Source organism: Balearica regulorum, chromosome 2, assembly GCF_011004875.1.
Source record: "Balearica regulorum gibbericeps isolate bBalReg1 chromosome 2, bBalReg1.pri, whole genome shotgun sequence".
NCBI lineage: Eukaryota > Metazoa > Chordata > Aves > Gruiformes > Gruidae > Balearica > Balearica regulorum.
The window spans coordinates 98,546,913-98,569,719 of NC_046185.1; the positions used below are offsets into that span (position 1 = coordinate 98,546,913).

The window sequence follows — 22,807 nt, forward strand, 5'->3', positions numbered from 1 at the left end:
TTGGATGTACAGATCTCATTATTACTGGTTGTTTTCTTGCTGCAAAGTTAACCTGCAGAAATAGGAGCAGGAGTTTCACTTCCCCCAGCTTACTCATGCAGTCCTTGTAGCAAACAAACTTTTATTAGGCATTCTTGTGAGCTTATATTACAGCTGTTCATTTCTTCACACCACCAAAAAAAAAAAAAATTAGAGAGGGAATAAAGACCCATGCTTCAATTGAATCACTTCTTTAGGGGAAAAAAAAAAAAGAATTAAAAAAGGGTACTTTCCATTTATCAGTAAGAACTGAGAAAAGACATAAGTTACTGTTACAGCTGTAGATTTCATGTTAAAGTCAGAAAGTTGTAGCAAGCAAAAGTGACAGTTGCTGCATGTGTAAAATGCTACATCTAAAACATGTGATTGTAATAACAGCTTTTGTGTAAGACTCATTGACAGTCCTATCTGGTAGCAAATTAAAACTTGCAGTCTCCATTAGGTTGGTAATTGCTATTGTTCCCTTTGTCAAGATGGATAAATTGAGATGTAGTGAGTATAGTGAACTGTTACTCACCACAGAGTATGTGTGGTAGAAGGCAGCTCTCACTTTACATTGAAAATAATGAACTACAAAATTATTCTTTTAAGGAAATACTGTAGATCCATCTGACTTCCACTGACAGGCATATTTTCTGTGACATATGCACAATCAATTAATGAAAATCAGTACTTCAGTTCACAATGAAAATATAGAGTGGAACATTTTACTCTCTGGGAGAATCCTGCTTGCAAACATACATACTTTAAATATGTAGTTTTTTTCTGTAAGCACAGTACCAACAAATATCCTAACTGTATCCTTCATGTCTTGAAATGCCTGTGATTCACTTAGGGTCCAGTTTTGTACCACCACTCCCCATGGGTAGCAAAACAGGTTCAGATACATAAAGGTCTCAAGGTCCTTAACTCTGCTGATTTCTTGGCTTTCTCCTCACACAGTCCAATGCATTTCAATAGGATGCCCTCAAGGAGTAAAATATTGTCACACATCTTGGCAGAAACAGAGCCAAAATGAATAAGGAGAGAGAATTGTCTCAGATCCAAAAATCTATAAGCATCTGGTTTTATCACCAATTTATTATAAAGCTGACAGAGATACCTGTTATTGTCAGAGCCAGCTGCTTAGCCATTATTTCAACCTTTTGCACCTGTTTTAGTATCTGTCTTGTAATTTATTAAGACATTTCTTTCTCTTTCCTCCAAAGTGTCTCCCTGCATGCTTACTGCCAGAGCCAGGAACACTTTACTGTATGCACTAGTGATCTGTTCCAAGGCGGGCTGCAGCTGCCCTGTGCAGCTTCATGGAAGGGTACGTGGCAGCTGGAAATGGCACGGCTTTGTGATACTGCCATGGAGCATGGCCAGAAACGTGCACCACAGTATACAGCACCTATAAGTAAAGGGACCAACTGCCCACTCAAAAATCCTTTCCCCTCCTTTTTGGAAACCCAAGTATAGTCTGATCTAGGCTGATGCTCTTGGAGTTTTGTTGCAGTTCAAGCTATGAGAATAGAGCTCTGAGTAGCTAATGTTCTCCCTGACTCTTTAGTCTCTAGAAATACCCAAATGAGTTACTTAATAGCTTTTTATATAAAGTTTCAAGCATTGCTTTGTTGACTTTTGCAGATATGAAGGGTAAAGTATCAGTATAATGTACTTTTAAATGTGTACTTACAGAGGCCAAAAACTTTCTTTCTCTCTCTTATTATAATAAACCAGCATTTCTGTATCGATGTCTCCCATGTGCCACTTTCTTAATGCCTTGCCAAACTACTTCTTTTTCCTTTTTTCCTTTTATGCATATAAGTGGAAGCTGCTGTATGCAATGATTAACAATGGTGTCTGGAATATATCTACAGCTTTAGTATTTACCGTATTTCTGTCTGGGCCCTGATTCTGCAGACCTTTATGCTTAACTTCACACAGCATGAATCTATGACTTCCATTCTCACTTTAAAATGTATAATAAAAATCAAATTACCATTTGAGTAACTCATTGCTTTCTTGAATGTATTTGTTACCAAGCTTCACAGAAATATTTAAACCACATTTAAACAACAAGTTATTTAAACAACCTGCTAACTTCCTGGATTCTAATTTCCTTACACTCACATGAAGTAAAACTTTAAAAAATTATACATCCATAAAAATGCATTTTTAATTTAATCTTTCTGACACACATTACATGAATGATAATTTAAATGAGCCATATTTCCAAGACAGCTTTCAGATCTGAGTGATATCCAAAGTGAGTGAAATCAGTACTTCAGGTGCAGTAATGGGCTCATCACTCCTGATGGAATGACCACTGTTGGCAGAAAACTATGCTTAATGTGAATAAGTAAGTCACACCTAGATTTGTATTCAGCAAATTCCTGCACAACTAAAGAAAGGGAAATAGAAAGATGTGATGGCTGAGATGCTGATTTAAGACCATTCAAATATAATCTGCAATAGCTACACTTCTGCATAAGATTACCAGGACTCCTAGTATTGAGAGTTCTTCCTCTTTGATCAAATGGCTCTAACAAATCTTTATAACACTATTCCCATACTTGTAAAGTTCCACTAAAGGTGAAGATGATTCTTTCTCTGTATTAACAAAACTAAATGTGTCCTAGATTCTCAGGCTAATTCTGCTAACAAGGTACTACAATTTCTTTTCCTTATCTAATGATCATTTTAAAATCATTAGCTCTTCTCACATTCACTGATTGTAATAGAGTAGGATGTAGCAAGTGTGAAATTTTGTACTAAATTAAGGCAGAGAATCATGTTTAATATTTTAAATTTTTACTACAGAAACCTGCAAAGCAGCAGATAATTCCAGTCTTCTAATTTATCATATTTAAACATTTTTGCATTGCTTCACAGTAAGAATTACACACAGATCATGGTCTCTCATGTGTTTGAACTTGCACTTGGATTCTTGAGTATGGTAAGGCCTTGTACAATGTCTAATGGAGGGCGTGAAGAGAAAGTTGTATAGTCTGTTGCTGAGTACAAGTAACATAAATTCTCTTACATGGTTATCACCTCCATACAGGGGGAGATAAAGTAACTTTTCCAGGTACTATAGCATCATAGACTGGTTTGGGTTGGAAGGGACCTTTAAAGATCATCTAGTTCCAACCCCGCTGCTGTGGGCAGGGACCCCTCCACTAGACCACGTTGCCCAAAGCCCCATCCAACCTGGCCTTGAACACTTCCAGGGAGGGGGCATCCACAACTTCTCTGGGCAACCTGTTCCAGTGTCTCACCAGCCTCATCATAAAAAGTTTCTTCCTTATATCCAATCTAAATCTAGCCTCTTTCAGTTTAAAACTGTTGTCCCTTGTCCTGTCACTATACTCCCTGATGAACAGTCCCTCACCATCTTTTCTGTAGGCCCCCTTCAGAAACTGGTAAGCTGCAATTAGATCTCCCCGGAGCCTTCTCTTCTCCAGGCTGAACAATCCCAACTCTCTCAGCCTGTCCTCATAGGAGATGTGCTCCAGCCCTCTGATCAGCTTCGTGGCCCTCCTCTGGACTCGCTCCAACAGCTCCATGTCTCTCCTGTACTGGGGCCCCCAGAGCTGGATGCAGTACTCCAGGTGGGGTCTCACAAGAGCCGAGTAGAGGGGCAGAATCACCTCCCTCAACCTGCTGGTCACGCCTCTCTTGATGCAGCCCAGGACATGGTTAGCTTTATGGGCTGCAAGCACACACTGCCGCCTCATGTTGAGCTTCTCATCAATCAATACCCCCAAGTCCTTCTCCTCAGGGCTGCTTTCAATCCATTCCTTGACCATTGCCTCAACCCACGTGCAGGACCTTGCACTTGGCCTTGTTGAACTTCATGCGGTTCACACAGGCCCACCTCTCCAGCCTGTCAAGGTCCCTCTGGATGGCATCCCTTCCCTCCAGTGTGTCGACCACACCACACAGCTTGGTGCACTCTCGGCAAACTTGCCGAGAGTGCACTCGATCCCACTGTCCATGTCGCCAACAAAGATGTTGAACAGTGCCGGTCCCAGTACCGACCCCTGAGGAACGCCACTCGTCACTGGTCTCCACTTGGACATTCAGCCGTTGACCACAACTCTTTGAGTGCGACCATCCAGCCAATTCCTTATCCACTGCGTGGTCCATCCATCAAATCCATGTCTCTCCAATTTAGAGACAAGGACGTCATGCGGGACAGTGTCAAATGCCTTCCACAAGTCCAGGTAGATGACATCACTTGCCCTTCCTTTATCCACCGATGCTGTAACCCCATCATAGAAGGCCACCAAGTTTGTCAGGCACAATTTGCCCCTAGTGAAGCCGTGTTGGCTGTCACCAATCACCTCCTTATTTTCCATGCGCCTGAGCATAGTCTCCAGGAGGGTCTGCTCCATAATCTTGCCAGGCACGGAGGTGAGACTGACCAGCCTGTAGTTGTTCCCTGGGTCTTCCTTTTTACCCTTCTTAAAAATGGGGGTTATGTTCCCCCTCTTCTAGTGGGCGGGAACTTCGCCGGACTGCCAGGACTTCTCAAATATGATGGAGAGTGGCCTGCCCGCTTCATCCACCAGTTCCCTCAAGACCCGCGGACGCAACTCATCAGGTCCCATGGACTTGTGCACCTTCAGGTTCCTTAGATATTCTCGAACCTGATCTTCTCCTACAGCGGGCAGTTCTGCATTCTCCCAGCCCCTGCCTTCTGCGACCTGGGCAGTGTGGCTCAAGGATCTGCCAGTGAAGACTGAGGCAAAGAAGTCATTGAGTACCTCAGCCTTCTCCATATCCTGGGTAACCAGGTCACCCATTTCATTCTGGAGGGGACCCACATTTTCCCTCGTCCTCCTCTTACCACTGACATACCTATAGAAGCTTTTCTTGTTGTCCTTGACATCCCTGGCCAGACTAATTTCTGTCAGTCAGGGCTTTGGCTTTCCTAACCTGCTCCCTAGCTGTTCGGACAGTTTCTCTGTATTCTTCCCAGGCTACCTGCCCTTGCTTCCACCCTCTGTAGGCTTCCTTTTTTTTGTTTGACTTTGCCCAGGAGCTCCTTGTTCATCCATGGGGGCCTCTTGGTGTTTTTGCTTGACTTCCTCTTTGTTGGAATGCATGTCAAGATACATTCCATCTGAAAGCTCTACTTCACTTCTCTTTCTTCCTGAGTTCTTACAATGGTTTGGTCTGGGAATTAAATTCTCTGGTGGCCTACATCAGTCCTCTGAATAGTCATTCATTTTTTAAAAAAAATTTGCCTATACAGAACAAATTATAAACTTGGTGTGAAAGACTGCCCGTGCAAGTATGTGAGTGCACTGGTAAGTTTAGGAGATGATAACAGCAGAGAGCTGGCTGATTATATTTTTAATATACTTAAGCAATTCTCCTAAACTGATAATAAACATGAGCACATTATTAGAATAATATAGAGCACTGCATCAATATAGACAGTAGATATAAACTCTTACATTTATACCCAACAGAAAATGAATTCTTCATGTTTATATCTCTCTTAGAGAACAATATTAATTGCCAACATCTTGCTGTGCAGCTCAGATGTAACACACAAAGACATTTATATAAATATAGAGAGAGAGTATAAATAGTTATGCATACAGTTATATTTACTCTATGTATTTCAGAAATTATTTCCGTATGTATAAAATAACAGTTTTATAAAGATAGCTATCTATGAAGTAATAAATTGGTACGTATTCCATGTTTCTTTTTTCTGTTATTAAATATCTCTCTTTGTTCAGATTCTTTCCACCATTCTTCTCTTTCCCCATCATGTTCCCCCAATTTTCCTTTAGTCTGACATGTCCTTTAAATTTTTGGGGTTTGTTTTTGTTCCTACCTTCTACTGCAGCAGGCTTGGAGAACTGTGTCTGCCTCTCCTCACCATCTGCAACTGCCAGTAATGGCTATAATCATCCCAAATAGTTCTTCTGTCTTCCTCAAAACCTGTACCACAATGGCATGACACATCTTCTCCACCTGCCTTTCAGACTTTTATCAGCTTGGTTGGGAAGTCCATGGACCATGACTTGTGTTCCTGGCCTAGATATTTATTTTTCCTAAGCTAATGACCTGCATTAAAAGTCAGATTGGCTACTGGCATTTTATGGTTCTTCATGAAGAAGGAAAGAGTACTTACAGTTTTACTCCAGGTGAGACCTGTGGTATGATGCTCTTTGATATAAGCTTGAAGCTCAGACCAGATGTTCAGGTATGACTTCACCCAATCAACATGGCGTGCATCGCTGTAAAAACAGAGACAATTTTTCTATGTATGAATGTTTGTACTTAAAAACAAAGCACTGCTACTCTTGCTGAAAGCAGGTAAACCCCAATGTCTGCCTTAAAGCCATGGACAAATCAGCAGGCAGCCAGCCAGCCCAGTGCTGAAAATACCGAGGCCTACTACACTAGAAAACTTTCAGATCCTTCCAGAGAACAAAGAAGGGCAAAGGATGTCTCTAGCACAGAGTGCTTCCTGCTGGAAGGGTGTGTCATCATCCTGTTCAGGCTCAAAGTCAACTGAAGAAGCACTAAAGGTATGCAGAGCTGTGCAGCAGACTCAGTGTCAGGGTGCTGAATTTTAGAAAATCAAATATCCGTGGGTTCTGTAAGATATTCTAGCTGCCAAGTTCAAATGCAGCCAGGGTAATACTGGATCATGTTATAGTCATCAGACTAAAATATTTATACATCAAGGAATTTTTAAAGAACAAGTCACAAGTTGGCTCTGGAAGGCTTAGTCTTTCAATGGGACAGTACGTGAAAACAAGAAATATGTAGAGAGAGAGAAACTGCTTGTAAGATGAAGTCCTTACTTCTGAAGATCCAGAAAAGAATTATTACTGAATAGTGATGGCTGTGGACTGGATGTTCACAAGGATTTGGGTGTCTACCTCCGATTGATTTCCTTTGGAATTTGATGCTTAACACTGCTGAGGGTCTGGGACGACAGGTTTAATCCAAAGCCTACTGAAGGCAAGGGAGAGCCTTTCTACTAATTTGGAAGACATTGTGATCTGATTCAGTGAAAAACAGTAAAGAATTTCTTACTAGGGGAAGAACTAAATACCTAACTAATGTACCCTGTCTGTACTGTTATGTGAGATATTTTCTTCCCCAGAATAAGTACTTCTAAAGCTACATTGTAAAAATCTTCAGTTACCCCAGCAGGTGCTACCTACTATGGGTAAACTAAGGCTTCAGGAATAATACATTATATTTATACATATACCATAAATAGAAAGATATACAAAAGTTTTTTATATATAAAAAGTTTTCCTCACTAAAGAGGAAAAACTCAACTGCAAAGACTGTTCTTCACTGGGATATAAAAATCGAAGAGCCAAAGTCTGGCCTCCAGAAGTACCAAATCAACAGGATTTATACATGACATTTTTAAGAGGGCAAAGGAAGGACCTGTATTTTTTCTCTTTCCCTGTCAGCTCACAGATCCCATTCATGAAACTTTACTGTGAATTCCTTGTGCTCTTTAAGAACAAAGCAATGGTACAGAAAAAAATCAATTTGGGAGCTATGGAATTAGATGCTCAGTTGTATACATTGACCACCTAAACGCGCATTTTCAAACAAAGAGCGAGAACAGCAACCATATGAGTGCACAAGTGAGACAAGGACACATAGCAGCTAGCTAGCAACACACTGATATGGAAATAGGCATTTGCATATAAGCTTATGATGCTGGAATGCCAGAAAATTAAATATAATCCTATAATTTGCAGAGAGTGAAAACTAGCACTGCTAGTGCTGCTGCCATTCTCACTGCAACATGCTGGAGGTCAAAGATGAGGAGGGGGAAATATACTACTGCAAGCAGATTTTATCAAATGCTTTTTAGTTTACAAAATGCTTTCTGTGATGGCATTGTGAGCCCTGTTGGTATGGTTAATGCTCCATTCTCTGGCTAGTAGATACTGGGGCTTGGCAACATACCTGTGCTTGTAGTCCTTTAATACCCTGTTAGTATAAAAGGTAGCAGCATCATTCATCTCCTTGACATAAGGGCCTGGTTTAGGAGACTAGGACCATCAGCCCATGGTAGCAGGAAACAACAGAAGGAGAAAGGAAGTAAAACATTAGTCAGACACCTTCCCTGATGTATTAGGTATATTATAAAACACCTTCTTGGGTGTAGTAGACTGAAGAACTATGCAGATGAGACTGCAGAGTTCTGCAAGATTTGGAACTATTGTGGGCAAGGCCAGGTTGGATGGGACTTTGGGCAACCTGGTCTAGTGGAGGGTGTCCCTGCCCATGGCAGGGGGATTGGAACTAGATGATCTTTAAGGTCCCTTCCAACCCAAACCATTTGATGATTCTATGATCCAGAAGCACATTTACAGCCCTCCCAACCATCCTGTGTGTCACTCACCACTGCTATCCAGCCAAGGGCAGGTATGCTTTCACTGACGGCCGAGAGGTGGTTGAACATTTTACTTCCTCTGTTCCTTTCTCTGAAGTTCTGGATTTCCTGAATCTTCTCTGATATTGGCTTGAGAAGCATTGCCACCTCATTCTGAAAAGAAAAGAAAAGAAAAGAAAAGAAAAGAAAAGAAAAGAAAAGAAAAGAAAAGAAAAGAAAAGAAAAGAAAAGAAAAGAAAAGAAAAGAAAAGAAAAGAAAAGAAAAGAAAAGAAAAGAAAAGAAAAGAAAAGAAAAGAAAAGAAAAGAAAAGAAAAGAAAAGAAAAGAAAAAAGAAAAGAAAAGAAAAGAAAAGAAAGAAGAGAAGAAAAGGAAAAAAGAAAAGAGAAGAAAAGAAAAAAGAAAAGAAAAGAAAAGAAAAGAAAAGAAAAGAAAAGAAAAGAAAAGAAAAGAAAAGAAAAGAAAAGAAAAGAAAAGAAAAGAAAAGAAAAGAAAAGAAAAGAAAAAAGAAAAGAAAAAAGAAAAGATGCTGCTGTTAAAATGGGGACTCCAAAAGCACCCTGTGGTTTAACATTGTCCTCCCTGCTCATTGATTTAACAGTTGGAAAGAAAAGTCAGCATATTCTCTACACTAAAGTAACAATTTAATTACCCTGCTCTGGTTGCAGCAGCAAAATGTACAGACATTAAGTATTAATAATGTGTTGCAGCAAAAATTGTTCTCAGCACTTGCAGCATTTTTACATGCTGCCCAGTTTAAGACCCAGAGAGACCCCCATATCTCAGTCAGCAGAATGCTTATGTTTTTCATATGATATCCATGGGACTTTTTGAGAGTCTTTACACTGGCTTGAGTTTTTCATGTTATTAACCAAGTTCTTCTTTAAGAATCACCAACTACTTGTTAGGTTAGTGGCCTCTTGTCATCTGGCAACAAGACTGAGAAAGTAATACACTGAAGGCAATATCAATTTTAGCTTTCCCTATTGGTAAGTTTTAATGTTTTAATTTCCTTTGGCTGCAAGTAATGTGGGAGGATTTCATGGGAAACAGACTGCCTGCAAGCCATAGTTTGGGGAAGTTCTCCTGTGTTAATCAGAAACGAATGGTATCCAGGGGAATGAATATTGAGCGGAAGGAATAGTGTCTGAAGTGAGGAGAAAAGCAGAATGAATGTAGAAGCTAGCTATCTAAGCTTTTTCCTGTGCTAAGTGAATACTAATCACACTGGCCCAGTGTCTCAGAAAAACTAATTCAGAGCACTAACTTACTGGGAAAAATTCTTCCACTCAGAAACAGCACATTGAGTGACAAGGAGTCATTAGTTTACAACCAAAACTGCTGTACTTTGCTACCCTATAAAATGTTTCCATAAAACCAGTCCAATTCTTTACTGTAAAAGTATGCCTGCAGAACCCATACTATGTCCCACCAAAGACAGTGCACCATTCTGATTTTCCCTGGCACTTCACTCATAAATCACTCAGGATGTGGCAGAAGTCTGTATTTTTTTCTCCTCTTTTCTCAGGGCTACTTGTTTAATGGAATTAAGTGCTTGTTGGAGACAGCTAATCCTTATACTCTTGAGGACTGATGCTGTCATGACACACATAAGATGATGTGTGCATATGCACTACCCGATCTCTGTAATCTGTAATACATTTCTTTTCACCTTTCTGCAAGACCTCAGCTTTACAGAATTTTATGTCACGTTAAAATAAGCCTGTTTGCTATGGATCAACATAGGTCAAAAGACACTTCCAAAAACATGACAAAAAGAGGTTTTGCATTTTTAAAAGAATTTTGATCCAACTATGGAGCCTTAATATTTCAGTGATAATGTAATTTTGAGAAAGGCCTATGCATCTGAAATGCACAGGGATATTTGGTCTTCTCCAAAAAAGTGGGTTGGAAGAAAGCAAATATTTACAATATTACTGGCAGATGAAATGCTTTTTTGTTGATGGCTTAATGACGAGCATAAGTCATTAAGTCTGAAAAAGCCCTGAAACCTCCATGATTTGTAGAAACTGATTTTGTTGCCATGACATGATAAAGTCTGGAGGGTTTCTTCTTTCTAATTTTTGCTTGTTTACAACATGCTGCAGCTGGTTGGTTCTTTCTTATTTTGCAGGGAAATCTTTCAAGTATGACAGTAGTTAACAAAACTGAAATTTAAGAAAGTGCTTGTTCTGCTTTGATACTATGCCAGTTTTCCTCCCATAAAGTTTAAGGGATATTTACAGTCCTCAGCTTACTGTGGATCTTCATGGTCCAGTTCCAGCTAAAGAGAATATCAGGGCTAAAAATACAGCTCCACAGATGCCTGGTATATCGAGGCAGCGCTGGGAGGCAGCACGTTTCTGTTGATAGGGCACAGAAGTGGGAGTCCGTAAATGGGGGTTCTCTTTGCAGCTCTCCCACCAAGTTATAATCAGGTTTCAGGAAAGCTGCGTTACCCTTCTGTGCTTCAACTTCCTATATATGAAATAATGCTAATATAGCTGCTTTATTTGGTAGAACACTGCGATATCTACAGATAAGAAGGCAAAATTAGGGCCAAGCATTTTCCTGAATGGTACCGACAGACCCACACCTCCTTCTACTCCTACTAGAAAAACTCCCAACTGCTTTTGTGAGGGTTTTCTATCTGTGGTACAGACAGCATTTCTGTCCCTCAGAACACAGGACTTAACCTGTCCAGTGAATCGACTGTTTTTAAAAATGTAGTGGATTTATGTAATTTCACAGAAAAAGTGCCCTCTGGGAGTTTTAAAGGTGAAATATATATTGATAAGGAAAGTAGCTCAAGGTAAGCATTCACTTGGCACTGTAGTGACCCCAGAAAGAGCCACAAAGGGCTTGAGGCTTTCCTCAGCTCCGTCCCACATGAGATGTACTGGGAGAAGAGTACAGCCTGCCTTCCCTTCTCTGTGCACTTGTCCTGTTCTGCAATGGCTGCTGGCTGGCTGTACAAGATGTGTGTGCGCGCGCGCGCGCGAGCTTCTTGTGATCCATGTTTCTCTGCAAGGGCTGGACACAAAGGAATACCGACCTGCAAGGAATCACTTAATTGAGGCCTGTCTCCCTGCAGTCAGTTCTAAATTTTTAGTTAGTGATTAAACTGCAGATGAATTATAGTGTATATGGCATACGGGTATAGAAAGGCTCATTAATTCTGGCAGTAATCAGTCTTGTTTGGGTCTACAATGCAGAACCAGTTGTGCTGAGGGTTCTAGAAGAATAATCTCTTTATTGCAATGAATATTAAAACAGCTGGTTGTTAATAAAATGATTGTCTATACTGTATCTCTAAGAAAAAAATTAATTCAAGGAGATGAATCAGAGCTGTTGGAAAAATCTTCAGCATGCCTTTGGCATGTGCTAGATAAAATTTCTTGTCATTTAAGACACAGCACAGTTGTTTAACAGAAATTTAAGAGTCTTTGTATAAACACCATTCCTATTATAATATCAGTTTTGCTGAAATGTTTAAAAATGCAACAATGGCACAACTTAAAAATATCAAAAGTAATTCCCAGTATGCCTTTGTCTTTTTAAAATAATTATTAAAACCCGACGGTCTTTTGAAGTATTAACACCTAAACAACCAGCCAGCTTTGATCCATGTCTTATAATTGTTATTAGAAAATCAAGAGTAGTAAGACTACTGCAGTGACTAGCCAAAATAATCCCAAAAAGTTACAGCATGCAACAAGAACTGCCTTAGGCTTTGGCTTCAGAGACTTCATGGTCTCAGCCCAGTCTCATAAAATGGCCTGGCATACCAGAATTCCTACAGACTGCACCAAACAGACTTTCGTCTCCTTCACATTTGTGTAATACTCACAGGAGAAGTTCCCCATATGACAAGTTTAACAGGACTAGGGCACATGGATTTAATTCAGGAGTATGGCCAAACTTTTGGATTTTGTGATTTTTGTGATTTGCCTGTGAAGTCACACTAAACTGAGTGGCTTGCTGAAACTCTGGCTGCTTGAGCCAGTGATTACTTGAAACTCTTAGCTTTCATTGGAGAAAACTGGTATTTTCTAAGGACCTTTGTTGTCCAGAAATCACAAAGGCGCAAAACCCAGCAGGTAAATCAAAATACAGTTTTTTAAGATCTTCTGTATTTTTAAGCTAATCTTACATGGTTTTGAGGGGTGAGATTGTTTACTGCAGAATTTTTATGTTGATGGGTGGCACCGCAATTCAGACTGCACTATTATAGTGTTTAAATCAACCTGACCTATTATGAAAAAAACATGGCAAGGGAACAAATACCCTTTTAAGTTACGCTAACTGAGGGGGTGGCAACCTTTGGCGTAGGAGCAGTAAAAGAAAGCTGAGAGCATTTGGGATCAGCAGCCCCTTCATTTTACCCAGCTGCAACCAGAGCAGCATGACTACAACCTTTCTTCCATGGTCTGCAGTTCTGTTATTTGCTTCTGTCAGTTCAAAATCTCCACCATACTTAACGTTGTATTTTTCACAGGCAAGTTTGAAACATGGAGTTGATTTGAATCAGCTGTCTCTGTGTATGTTGGCAAGTAGTGCAGCCTAATAGGAATGGTTCTGTAGAGCAAAACAGTTGGTGCTGAGGGCCTGACATTCACATCATATGCATTTGGGGGGGGGTCTGTTTTGGAGTAGCTGTAAATCGTAGTTTAGGTGCTCTCTGGGTGTGTATCTTCCATTTAACTTCATCAGAAAGATACCCATTTTGTACAACCTAGGACTGCTCTACAGTGTGAATCGCAGCATAGTGAAATGGGGCTGATTTGAAGGACAAATGTAGTCCCACTGTGAACTAAAACACTAATGTAGACACAGCCGTTATCTCTGCAAACAGCCTAGCACAGTCCCATCCCACATTTCATCCTTTCAAGGGATGAAAGATGTCATAGATGGCGTCCGCCACACTCAGTTCTAACAATTTAAAAGGTAAGCATCTGCTGCCAGCTGAGACTTGATTCCCTCTCTTGTAAATGAAGAAAGAGATGCCCCTGAGGAATTCTTTCCACCTATTAATAGATGTTAGAAGACTATATATTAGAGGACATTAATAGATGTGAAGACTGCACTCTAGAGGTGCTGCCATGTACTGTAAAGAGAGGCTAGAAAGACACCTTACACAACATGCCTACCTTGACAGTTAAAGCTGATGAGCAGAATCCCATCCTGTGTCTATAGGAATAAGATACTGGTAGCTTCAGTGATCACCAGTGAGATGCATTTCTGCTGTGGGTGGCTATGATTTTAGAACTAAAATAGTTTTCTATTAACTGTACTTTCCCATATTTTATCTTTCGTAAAAGGCAATCTGTAAAGACGACTTTAAAATTTAAAGTCTTTTTTGTCTATATGTGGTTTAAGAAAGGCCTGTCTTTTTTGTTGTAGCTGTGTATCAACAGTCTGAATGGAATTAGTGTTCAGATTAGGCTGAGGAATAACCTCTTTCTTTAAGCATATAGAAAATACTTTTTTTTTTCCCCCAGAGGTGAATCTAAGCTAGCTGGTAACTTTGAGCATCCCAGTGCGACATCCAGATTCTTCAAATGCTTACCTTTTGTCTTTTTTTCTTTTCCTTATTATTTCCATAGTGAAATACCACCAGCTTTTGTTGGCGGCTGTCAAACTGTTCTTTTAGCACCACCTATCTCCGTCTCTCCTTGCAGAAAGTGTTTCACATTTGGTACCACAGTTTTGCTCTTAAAATTGCAGTATAACCTACTGCACCTTAATCCAATGCTTTCTCTGCAAGCATTTTCTGATTGACAGTACAGACTATCAGTGAGATCTTTCTCTATGATCACTACATTCATGTCCCTCTAGTATTCTGGTATTTTCAGGGTTCAAAGGTCTCCTCCTAACTAACTACATTAGGGGGACATTAGTTTATTCTGGTCTCGTTTTCTTGGACTGTAAATCTTCAACATAGTGATGTAACAAGTGTTCAATTTGTTTGTCAATAGGACAGGTTTTGCCACTTCAACTCAGTTTGTACAACAGCAGGACTATGACACAGGGAGACAAATCTGCAGAAATGTCTGGTCAGCTTCATCAGCACAGAAGCTTAGACACATTTGTGTGCTTCCAAAGTGACTTAATTGGTATTTGGCTTTTATTCCTCTTAGATAGCACATAAATTCTCGATCTAACAGCCAATATTAGCTGTAGCAATTTTGTGCTTTGTGAGGAAAAAAAGGGAAGACCAAACCATAACCTCACATGACAAATTACTAGTTTAGTCATTTGTGGGTTTATTTTGAAATGTAAACTCTGAGGGAGAGCAAATGGAGAGGAACGTGAAAGACAAACAGCTTCTAACCAGTGCAGACATCCAGGGCCTGATACAAACTGCATGCATCAGTTTACAGCAGTGCGGAATCACACCCAAAGCTTTTACTGAGGACTCTGGCTGGTTTTTAAATGGACTAGAATGCTCTGGATACTGTTTTCCCATCCACTACAGCTCTCCACGAGCAGTACATTCAACAAGGAAGGGTCCTCCTGCTTTAAGCACACAGCCAACATCCCACACCTAATCAACCAGAACAATAACACAAATGAACTGTTGTCGACTTTTTTGATTTACTATTCAAGCTTTGCTGCTGTGATCATAGTCCATGTCACTGGGGCCCAGGGCATTCCAGGTAGCAAAGTTTTGCCAGAAAATGGTGTTCTCGTAGGCCACAATTGTTTTTGGTAGGCCACAACATCTGAGATCTGACGAGTCATTGCTAGGGCTAATTAGGTTTCATATGGGGTATGTCCCAGGACAGGGATGTTAGATGGCACAGGCTTCCAGCCTTGGACATTCATGTGATTTACCTGAGATCTCCCCAGAGACAAACTGTAAGACTGCCAGGTTCAATAAGCAGTCCTGGAGTCTGTGTAACTTTCAGAATTCAAAAATCATTGGTTGTGGTCTGATTTAGACCAAAGTAAAATAAGAAAAAAATGTAAATAACCCATGAACCGAAAAGCCCTGCTTTTCAGTCAGCTGCATCCCCAATGTTTTCCCTTTTAGAAGATCATGTGCAGTCCAGAAATCCTGGGGAACAATTGGATAGCACAGAGAAAGGAGTGTACTGGTTTGGATTTGTGTCATACTTAATGGGGAATGGATTGTCCCATCAGCATAGCTCAGTGGGATCTCAAATGACGCCGTTTGAATATGAACATTGCTACAGGGATTGAAAACTAGCCTGGTGATTTTAGGACACAGCAGAATTCCAATAAGAGTCTGTAGGATCCCCAGAATTGCTTAGCAGGTAGGTCAGATGAGGAACTAGACAATATACAGAGTATCATCATCGATAACGTGTTCATTACAGGGCGATGCTGTTCTTAGTCCAAGCATAAGCGTACTGGAGCAAACAAGGGCAAGGAGCCTTTGCTTACTGGAGCCTGGTTCTTGCACAGAACGTGAACTGCTGAAGAGTCTGTGCCTGGTGGTGTTGACGTGAACCAGTCTAGAGGTGTGCAATAACATGCATCTCTGGCTCTGCTTCTCTTCGTACAGGCTGGGAGATGTAGCACGGATCATGGCCCTTCTGTATTCCCTGCATCCCTAGGTGTCTCTGGCCCTTCTTATGGCTGAGCGCACTGCCCCTAGGGCAGGACTAAATCTCCAATGCATCCATCTTTTCATTGCAGGGGCTATTGGCCTGGGAGTTTTGGCAAACACAAGGGAGGAAAGAGAAATGGTACAAGGATACCTACAGGAGTTAACTACATGAGCAGGAAATATAATGAGCTTGAGGTTGGTTAAATGCAGTCGAGCGCCTTTGAGACAAAATTAGGAGATAACAGGTGTCAGGAGGCTATCTGGAGACTGGCAATATGTTATAATGAAGCAATAATCAAGAATTAAAGTGGACCTGAATATCCAAAAATGAGCCTGTGAACACTGTAAGGCAGCAGGCTAGACACTGAAAACTGTCAGTTGGTCCATCACTGCGGTTTTGACCACATGTCGCATGCAGTTGTAGACTTGCTGATAACAGAAATATGTCAACAGTTTGGCAAGCAGCGAACAGGAGGGGGGGAAGGGGTTCCCTTTGGATCTCAGGACTCTCAGGCTCTGTCCATGTCACTCTTGGCACCTTCTGTAAGTTTGGGACCTGAGGACCTTAAAAGGACTGAACAAAATTCTTCCTTAAGCTGTTTCTAGATACAGAGGTGCAGGTTTGCAGCAGTCAAGCAACTGAGTAGAATGGCAGCAAAACTTGGCTCAAAGTCTTCTGCATAAGTAAGTAATAAATTAACAAGGTGAGGAGTATCCTGCTCTTCATATTTTTGGAAAACAGTTAGGGTGATCCCAGTAAGTATGAGGAAAAGTTGTGGGAAATGTAATGACATAAGCAAGTCAAGGTAATTGGAAAACAAATCCTGTTAGGACACAGAATAAGAAGTCCCAGGAGTCCTGTTATTGAAGTACTTTAAAAATAGAAGAAAGAAAAGAATGAGCAATCCTGCACTGATGGAGAGTAGGGAACTGTAAATCTCCATCTTTGATTTCTACATTAAAATTCTGAGAATGAGTCCTTTATTCAAAGAAAATGCCACAACTATTCTGTTCCTACAACAGATTTTTTGCTTGACTGTAGAAAATTAAAAACTTCAGGATTTGTTCTCATGGCTCTAAGTCAAACTTCAAATACAGTTTCTTGGGTTCCAGGGTTTTTTTCCCCTTCTCTAGGAAAAAAAGGAAAAGCCCTCCTTCTCACTTTCTTCCACCCCTCTCCTCCCACCTGTGTGTAGAATCTGGATATTTAAGCTAGGTACTTAATTGGAATGTTTGTCTGCACAATGTTAGTAATTAAATCCATGAGCTCTGGCAGTCATATGAACTCAGCATTTTTTTAAATGAGAAATACCATCATCATTTCTAGTCTGGACTGCATCTGCCATTTAAATCTGTAGTACTTCTTACCGTGACTCTGCTCATCCTGCACATGTTTATATTGATTCACAGAAAAACTCATCTCATTAACTAGTTCCCAGTATGGGAACAATGGATTATTCATGCCCTCAAAGCCACTCTTAAAATTGTTTGAACTCTTAAAGTGAAATGAAACAACTCCTAAAGAGAAGACAGTATATAAGTTACCATTCACAAAGAATTCAGTGCAGTGACTTTGAGCAGTGATCTCATACGTTAGTATTCATGATCATAAATTTAAAAAACCTGTTAAACAGATAAACTTGCTCAGGAACACTAACAACTTTTAAAACTATTATACAATAAAATAATAATGTTTCAATCAGAATTGTATTTGGCTTAAACTACGGGAAATAGAAAATTCAGATCCAAACTATTTCATAATGTTTTGTGAAGGTTTATGTTAAAATGTGTCTTCTGAATTGCCCAAGCAACATGTAAAGTATGGTAAATAGCTTCTTAAACAACTTCTCACAGAATATAGCAATATTCTGATTTATTTTCCCTTCTCCATCTTCTCTTTACTACCTCATATATAGTAAACAATTTAAAATAGACTTTTTTTGCTTTAATGTTTGAAGTTTGGCGTCAGAAAATAATTTCTAGTAAGTGGATGAGCTGAAGAATCCCATCTTGCTGAATGAGCCTGTATCCAGCAGTCATTAGCTGGGACATACACAAACAGGAATATCAACTAGTGGTTTTGCCATGTGATCTCTTCCACTGCACATACAAATATAGAACATGACCATAAAAAGTAACAGAACATGCTCTCTGCGAAGTAATTTATTGCAGTTGATGCTAGATTGGTATGCCAGCTGGAATTACCTTCTCGGCTCCTACTATTTTCACATATACAGATAATAAAGGCTGTGCACTGCAACAGATTCCAAATGAAAAAAACATCAATATTATTAACAAGAAGCAAAACTCTGCAAAAGCAACTTCTGCAAGCTTAACTGTTTGAAAATGTTTGCTAGTGACTCATAGCAGGAGTTAAAGAGCTAAATGAATACTAGGGCTTCAACATTTTCATAGAGGGGAAAAATACTGCTTTTTGTACAATATACATTTCTCTCTTTGCTGAGCACAAAAAAATCCAAGGATTATTATACATGTAGGAGCTTTCTTTTTGTTTTAATTCCTTATTCATTAGTTTGTAAGCTGCAAGAGCTGAGCTAATTTATTTTTCCAGGGCATTTTCCCCTCCCTCTTTTTTTTTTTAAAGGCACCATGTATGACATCCCAACATGACAGGAACTCAGTAAATCCCCTCAGTCTCCACACCGCTGTCTCTGAATGTCTACAAAGCTACTATGCCATAATCGCAACTCGCTGGCTCATTCACAGCTTTACATTATAAAGCAAACAGTCTAGACAGCTGAATGACAGAATTACTCTCTTTTCTCTTGCATTTATAGATATGCTGTCATCTTCATTTGCTTTTCTCTGCTCTCTGCATTCTGATACACTAACGATTAGCTTTCCTGTTTGGATTCCACACTGACTCCATGGCTCTAGGCTATAAATACAACCAGGGCCCAGATGACATCACATCAGTAAGGTGCTGGGGGGTGGGGGACAGGACCCCTGCTTCTTTCCTTCTCCTGGGTTAGCTGCTGATAACCAGCTTTTTCAAAATGGTTAACCAATGTGGCTGTACAATAGCATTTTTTTCCCCATTGAGATGGAGATACAAAAAGCCTACTGCCTGGAACTGTCACTCTCTGCAGTGGAAAATACTGTTCACGTTGCAACAGAATAGGCAGCCTTAAATTCTTTTCAGGTAGTCAACAGTACAGTTGAATCTGTGCAAAACATATGTGCAAAAAAGAGAAAAAGAATGAACAACAATATGGATGCCTATACAAATGTGTATTTAACAGTCATTATGTTAAAAAAACTTAAGTAACTGGACTGGCTTTGTTCTCACTGAGAAAGGAACTTTAGTCTGTAATATTCCTGGTATTTTAACTTTGGAATGATGTGTACACACATATCGTGCAGCATTTCCTTGGTGCTAAAAGATAGTTAAATGATAAAAGTATACTTTCTTGCCTTCAACAAGTTGCAGAAATCTATGCAAGCCTGATAACATGCAACTAAGACATATGGATACACATGGCCAGCTCTGGTGATGTTTACAGCAAGGTTTTATTATTTGTTGCTTTTCTTAATACTTCTGTAACTGTCATTCTGGATTGCTGGAGAATCTCCTTTTACATCTGGGTTGGGGTTTTTTTGTTGTTTTTGGGGTTTTTTGCTTGCTTTGTTACTATTTTTTAAATGAAAGTTTCTAAGCTTTACAGTTGAAAAAAAATCTCAAAGCCTGGACTTGAGGTCAGAGAGTTGGAAGGGTAAAAGTGAGAAGCCATTGCCATTCTCACCTGAAAAGCAGAGAAAATCATACCACTAGCACATCAGCACAGGAGGCCAAACAGTGAGCCACAGCTTTTACTCTTACCAGAGCTGGGACAATACCAACACTTCAGAACAGTGCATTACATTATGGGCCATCGGAAACTATTCATCGGGGAATATTTTACCTATGAGCATCAAGAGTTTTGTGGGTCACTGGGTGCAATTGTATTCACAGCCAGTATAAATGACTGCTTGAGGCCTGTACCAATGGGAATTTTGCCTGCTCGCTATGAGTCATGACCCACTTTTACTCTCTGAGATCAGGGACAGCTGGAAAAACAACTGATCCCTTCTAGCTTGGAACTCTATAAATCTAAATTCTCGCCTGGAATATCTGTGGGTTTTTTTTTTTTTTTTTCCTTGAGTACCCTTGCCATTAAAACATACTGACTAGAAAAACTTTTAATTTGTGTCTCTAAGAACAATAGTGACAGCAAAATTTCAATAATTTATACCAGTAGCAGAGAGTTCTGATTTGAAAATATGGAGTTTAATGAACTATGGAGCAGAGAGCTAGTGGAAAAAGACAGAACCGAAGGCCGTGGAGACTCTGCAAGTGAAGTCTTCATTCTCTGCACACTCCAAGAAGGAAGGTTCAAGGGTGCTCCCACAGAAGGGCTCCATGATGGCTATTCCCAGGAACGATACAGTGCTATTAGCCAAAACCTTGTGCCCTCCAGAAACTACAGATAAGACTTCATAAGAACTCCACAGCTTCCCCAAGCTTTCTAGTTGTGAGGGGAGGATTTAAATAGTTGCCACTAAAATAAGTATATAAATCAACGTGATATAAATTGTTTTTGTCATTTTCTTGACAAAATGCTTTGCCTTCCTCCCAGAATTCGCCTAACCTGTACTTCAGCTTGGAGAATACTGAATCTAGGGACTAACATTGATTTTTTGCTCAATAACTTATCCCCTGACTTCAAAGTCTGTCACAGAGCATCCCTGTGGGGCTAGCAAAAAGCCATTCTATTCCATGGCATTTCCAGCTTTCCAGAGAAACAGTGATTCCACTCACAGCCGTAAAGTGGAAATCTCCTTTGGTTTCTTCAGTGATCTTATATGTATCGATACAGAAAAGGTTCTTAACTCTGAACCGTGCCTTTCAGATTATTACAGTGCCATACTAATAACACTGAAAGCAAGCCTCTAAGTGCACTGTATATTTAAAGTAACAAATAAAAGCAAATGCAGGGATTGATATTAAACATACAGGAACACAGCCTTTTTAATACACTGCCTCTTGAAATGCTAGGTCACTTTTCTTACCTCTTGAGGCTCTTGACATTGAGATGCTAACACCAGGAAAGACCTCTGCGCTTGGAAAGCAGCACGTACCATCTCTGCCTGTAACAAAGGGAGGAATATAAATTAAACCTTAGCCTGTAATCTCCAATACCTCTTCTTGGCAGCTCAAAGTCAAGTGTGACAGCTCAAATCTTTCTTGCTGCTTCTCATCTAAATCACAACAACGCTGACTGGAGGAAATGTATTACAGTACTGGCTTAGCTATAAACTTTTGAAATCTAAGGTTAAGTTGCCTATCTTCTTCAGGCAGGAAACCAAATGAGTTGATATGCAGTCTCTTTGTTATAATTTATAAGATTAGTCACAGGAGGACTTAATTTTAACACTTCAGAGAACATCTAGGCGTTCTAACAGCGATGTTTATACTCGAGTGCACGGTAACAACATGACTGCAGAGAACCGCAACCCGCAAACTCTTTTCTTTCCTGTTGAACTGTAACAGGCTGTAGTGCTGTTTAGTAAGAGTTGAGCTTGGCATATTTCCTGAGGGACTATGCTGTAATTCATTCCTTGCGTGTCCTCTGTGAGCAGATCCTAAGATCAATGGCTATGAGGGATGGTGGCTGAAGATTTCTGGGCCATTCTGCCCCACAGAACTCTGGAATTTGGGTTAAAGCTGCATCTGACAGCATGTTTACATGCTACCAGTGTGGATGAGAGGTAAATCTCTATGCTCCCCAGTGTTCCCCACTGTTCAAATTTCTGGTCTTTTGGGGGGTTTTTTGGGCACTACACATTTTCTGTACATTATGAATGATGTACATCATTGATTAGAATCTAATCACCATTTCAGTATTACCTATACCTCATTCAAGTGGATGAGTAGTGACTACGAGAAAGCATTATTGGTATAGAAAAGAACTATTCATAACTAGTGTATATTGCTAAATAAAACCCAAGCCAAACCAAATGCTGTTAAGTTAATCTAATATGAATAGGTACATTTATAATCACTTTGTGAAAGGGTGGGGAAGCTTATGCTGTTTTGCCTTGGGGTTTCTTCAATCTAAAAAGAAAACAAGGAAATTTTATATACAGACCTATGTGGATGCAACTTAAAATACATAAAAGTCAGGAAATTTGAAGTTGTAGCAAACAGCCAAATTGTGTTTATTCATCTTAAAATGTGATGGCATGAATAAAACATAATCTGTTAGGATGAAAATCACTGCAAGGAAGATGGTAAAAGAGGCCCACGTTGGACAGTGTTTGGGGAGAGGAGGATATTATGGTCTGACAGGCTGAGATTTGGAAGAGGGTCATCATCTCTATAAATAGATAAAGAAATAAATAATAAGGGAAATTGTATGAGCATAGGCGACTTAAATTTTCCAGACATAGACATAAATACCATCAATAATAGCAAGGTTTAGATATTCTTAGATGTTTTAGAAGACTGACTTTTTGGTACAGAAATTCATAAAACAACAAAGTGTGTCCTATTTTAAGCTTAGGTTTTTTGTGTGAAGAGGATCTTGCAGAACAGCTGACCAAAAACTAATGTTCTAGGAGGAAATGATTATGAATGGATTCGGTTCTTCTTAAATTGCAAGATGGACAAAAATAAATCTATAACTAACGCTTGGTATTTTAGAATGGCAAGCTTTTAGAAAATAGAAGAATCAGTGAATGAAGATGATTGGCCTAAGGAACTTAATGATTTGAATGCAGGAAAGGATGTATTTACATTAAGAATGTAAAT

The 22,807-nt window shown here is 39.8% G+C and overlaps 2 protein-coding genes across 3 annotated transcripts in view; both read right to left on the reverse strand.

The window, feature by feature from the left end:
• TBC1D7 (TBC1 domain family member 7) overlaps positions 1-3,432 on the reverse strand; it is a 258,846-nt gene extending 255,414 nt beyond the window's left edge. Inside the window, exon 1 of the mRNA XM_075745083.1 lies at positions 3,416-3,432. The gene's annotated coding sequence lies outside the window, so the exon portion shown is untranslated. The remainder of the gene's footprint in view (positions 1-3,415) is intronic.
• Positions 1-22,807, reverse strand: part of CAP2 (cyclase associated actin cytoskeleton regulatory protein 2) — a 70,922-nt gene that overhangs the window by 16,926 nt on the left and 31,189 nt on the right. For both annotated transcript variants that reach the window (XM_075745068.1, XM_075745069.1), the window contains 4 exons: positions 21,067-21,144; positions 8,432-8,575; positions 7,993-8,078; positions 6,179-6,284 (listed from right to left, as the gene is read on the reverse strand). In XM_075745068.1, coding sequence (XP_075601183.1) covers positions 6,179-6,284; positions 7,993-8,078; positions 8,432-8,575; positions 21,067-21,144 — 414 coding nt within the window. The remainder of the gene's footprint in view (positions 1-6,178; positions 6,285-7,992; positions 8,079-8,431; positions 8,576-21,066; positions 21,145-22,807) is intronic.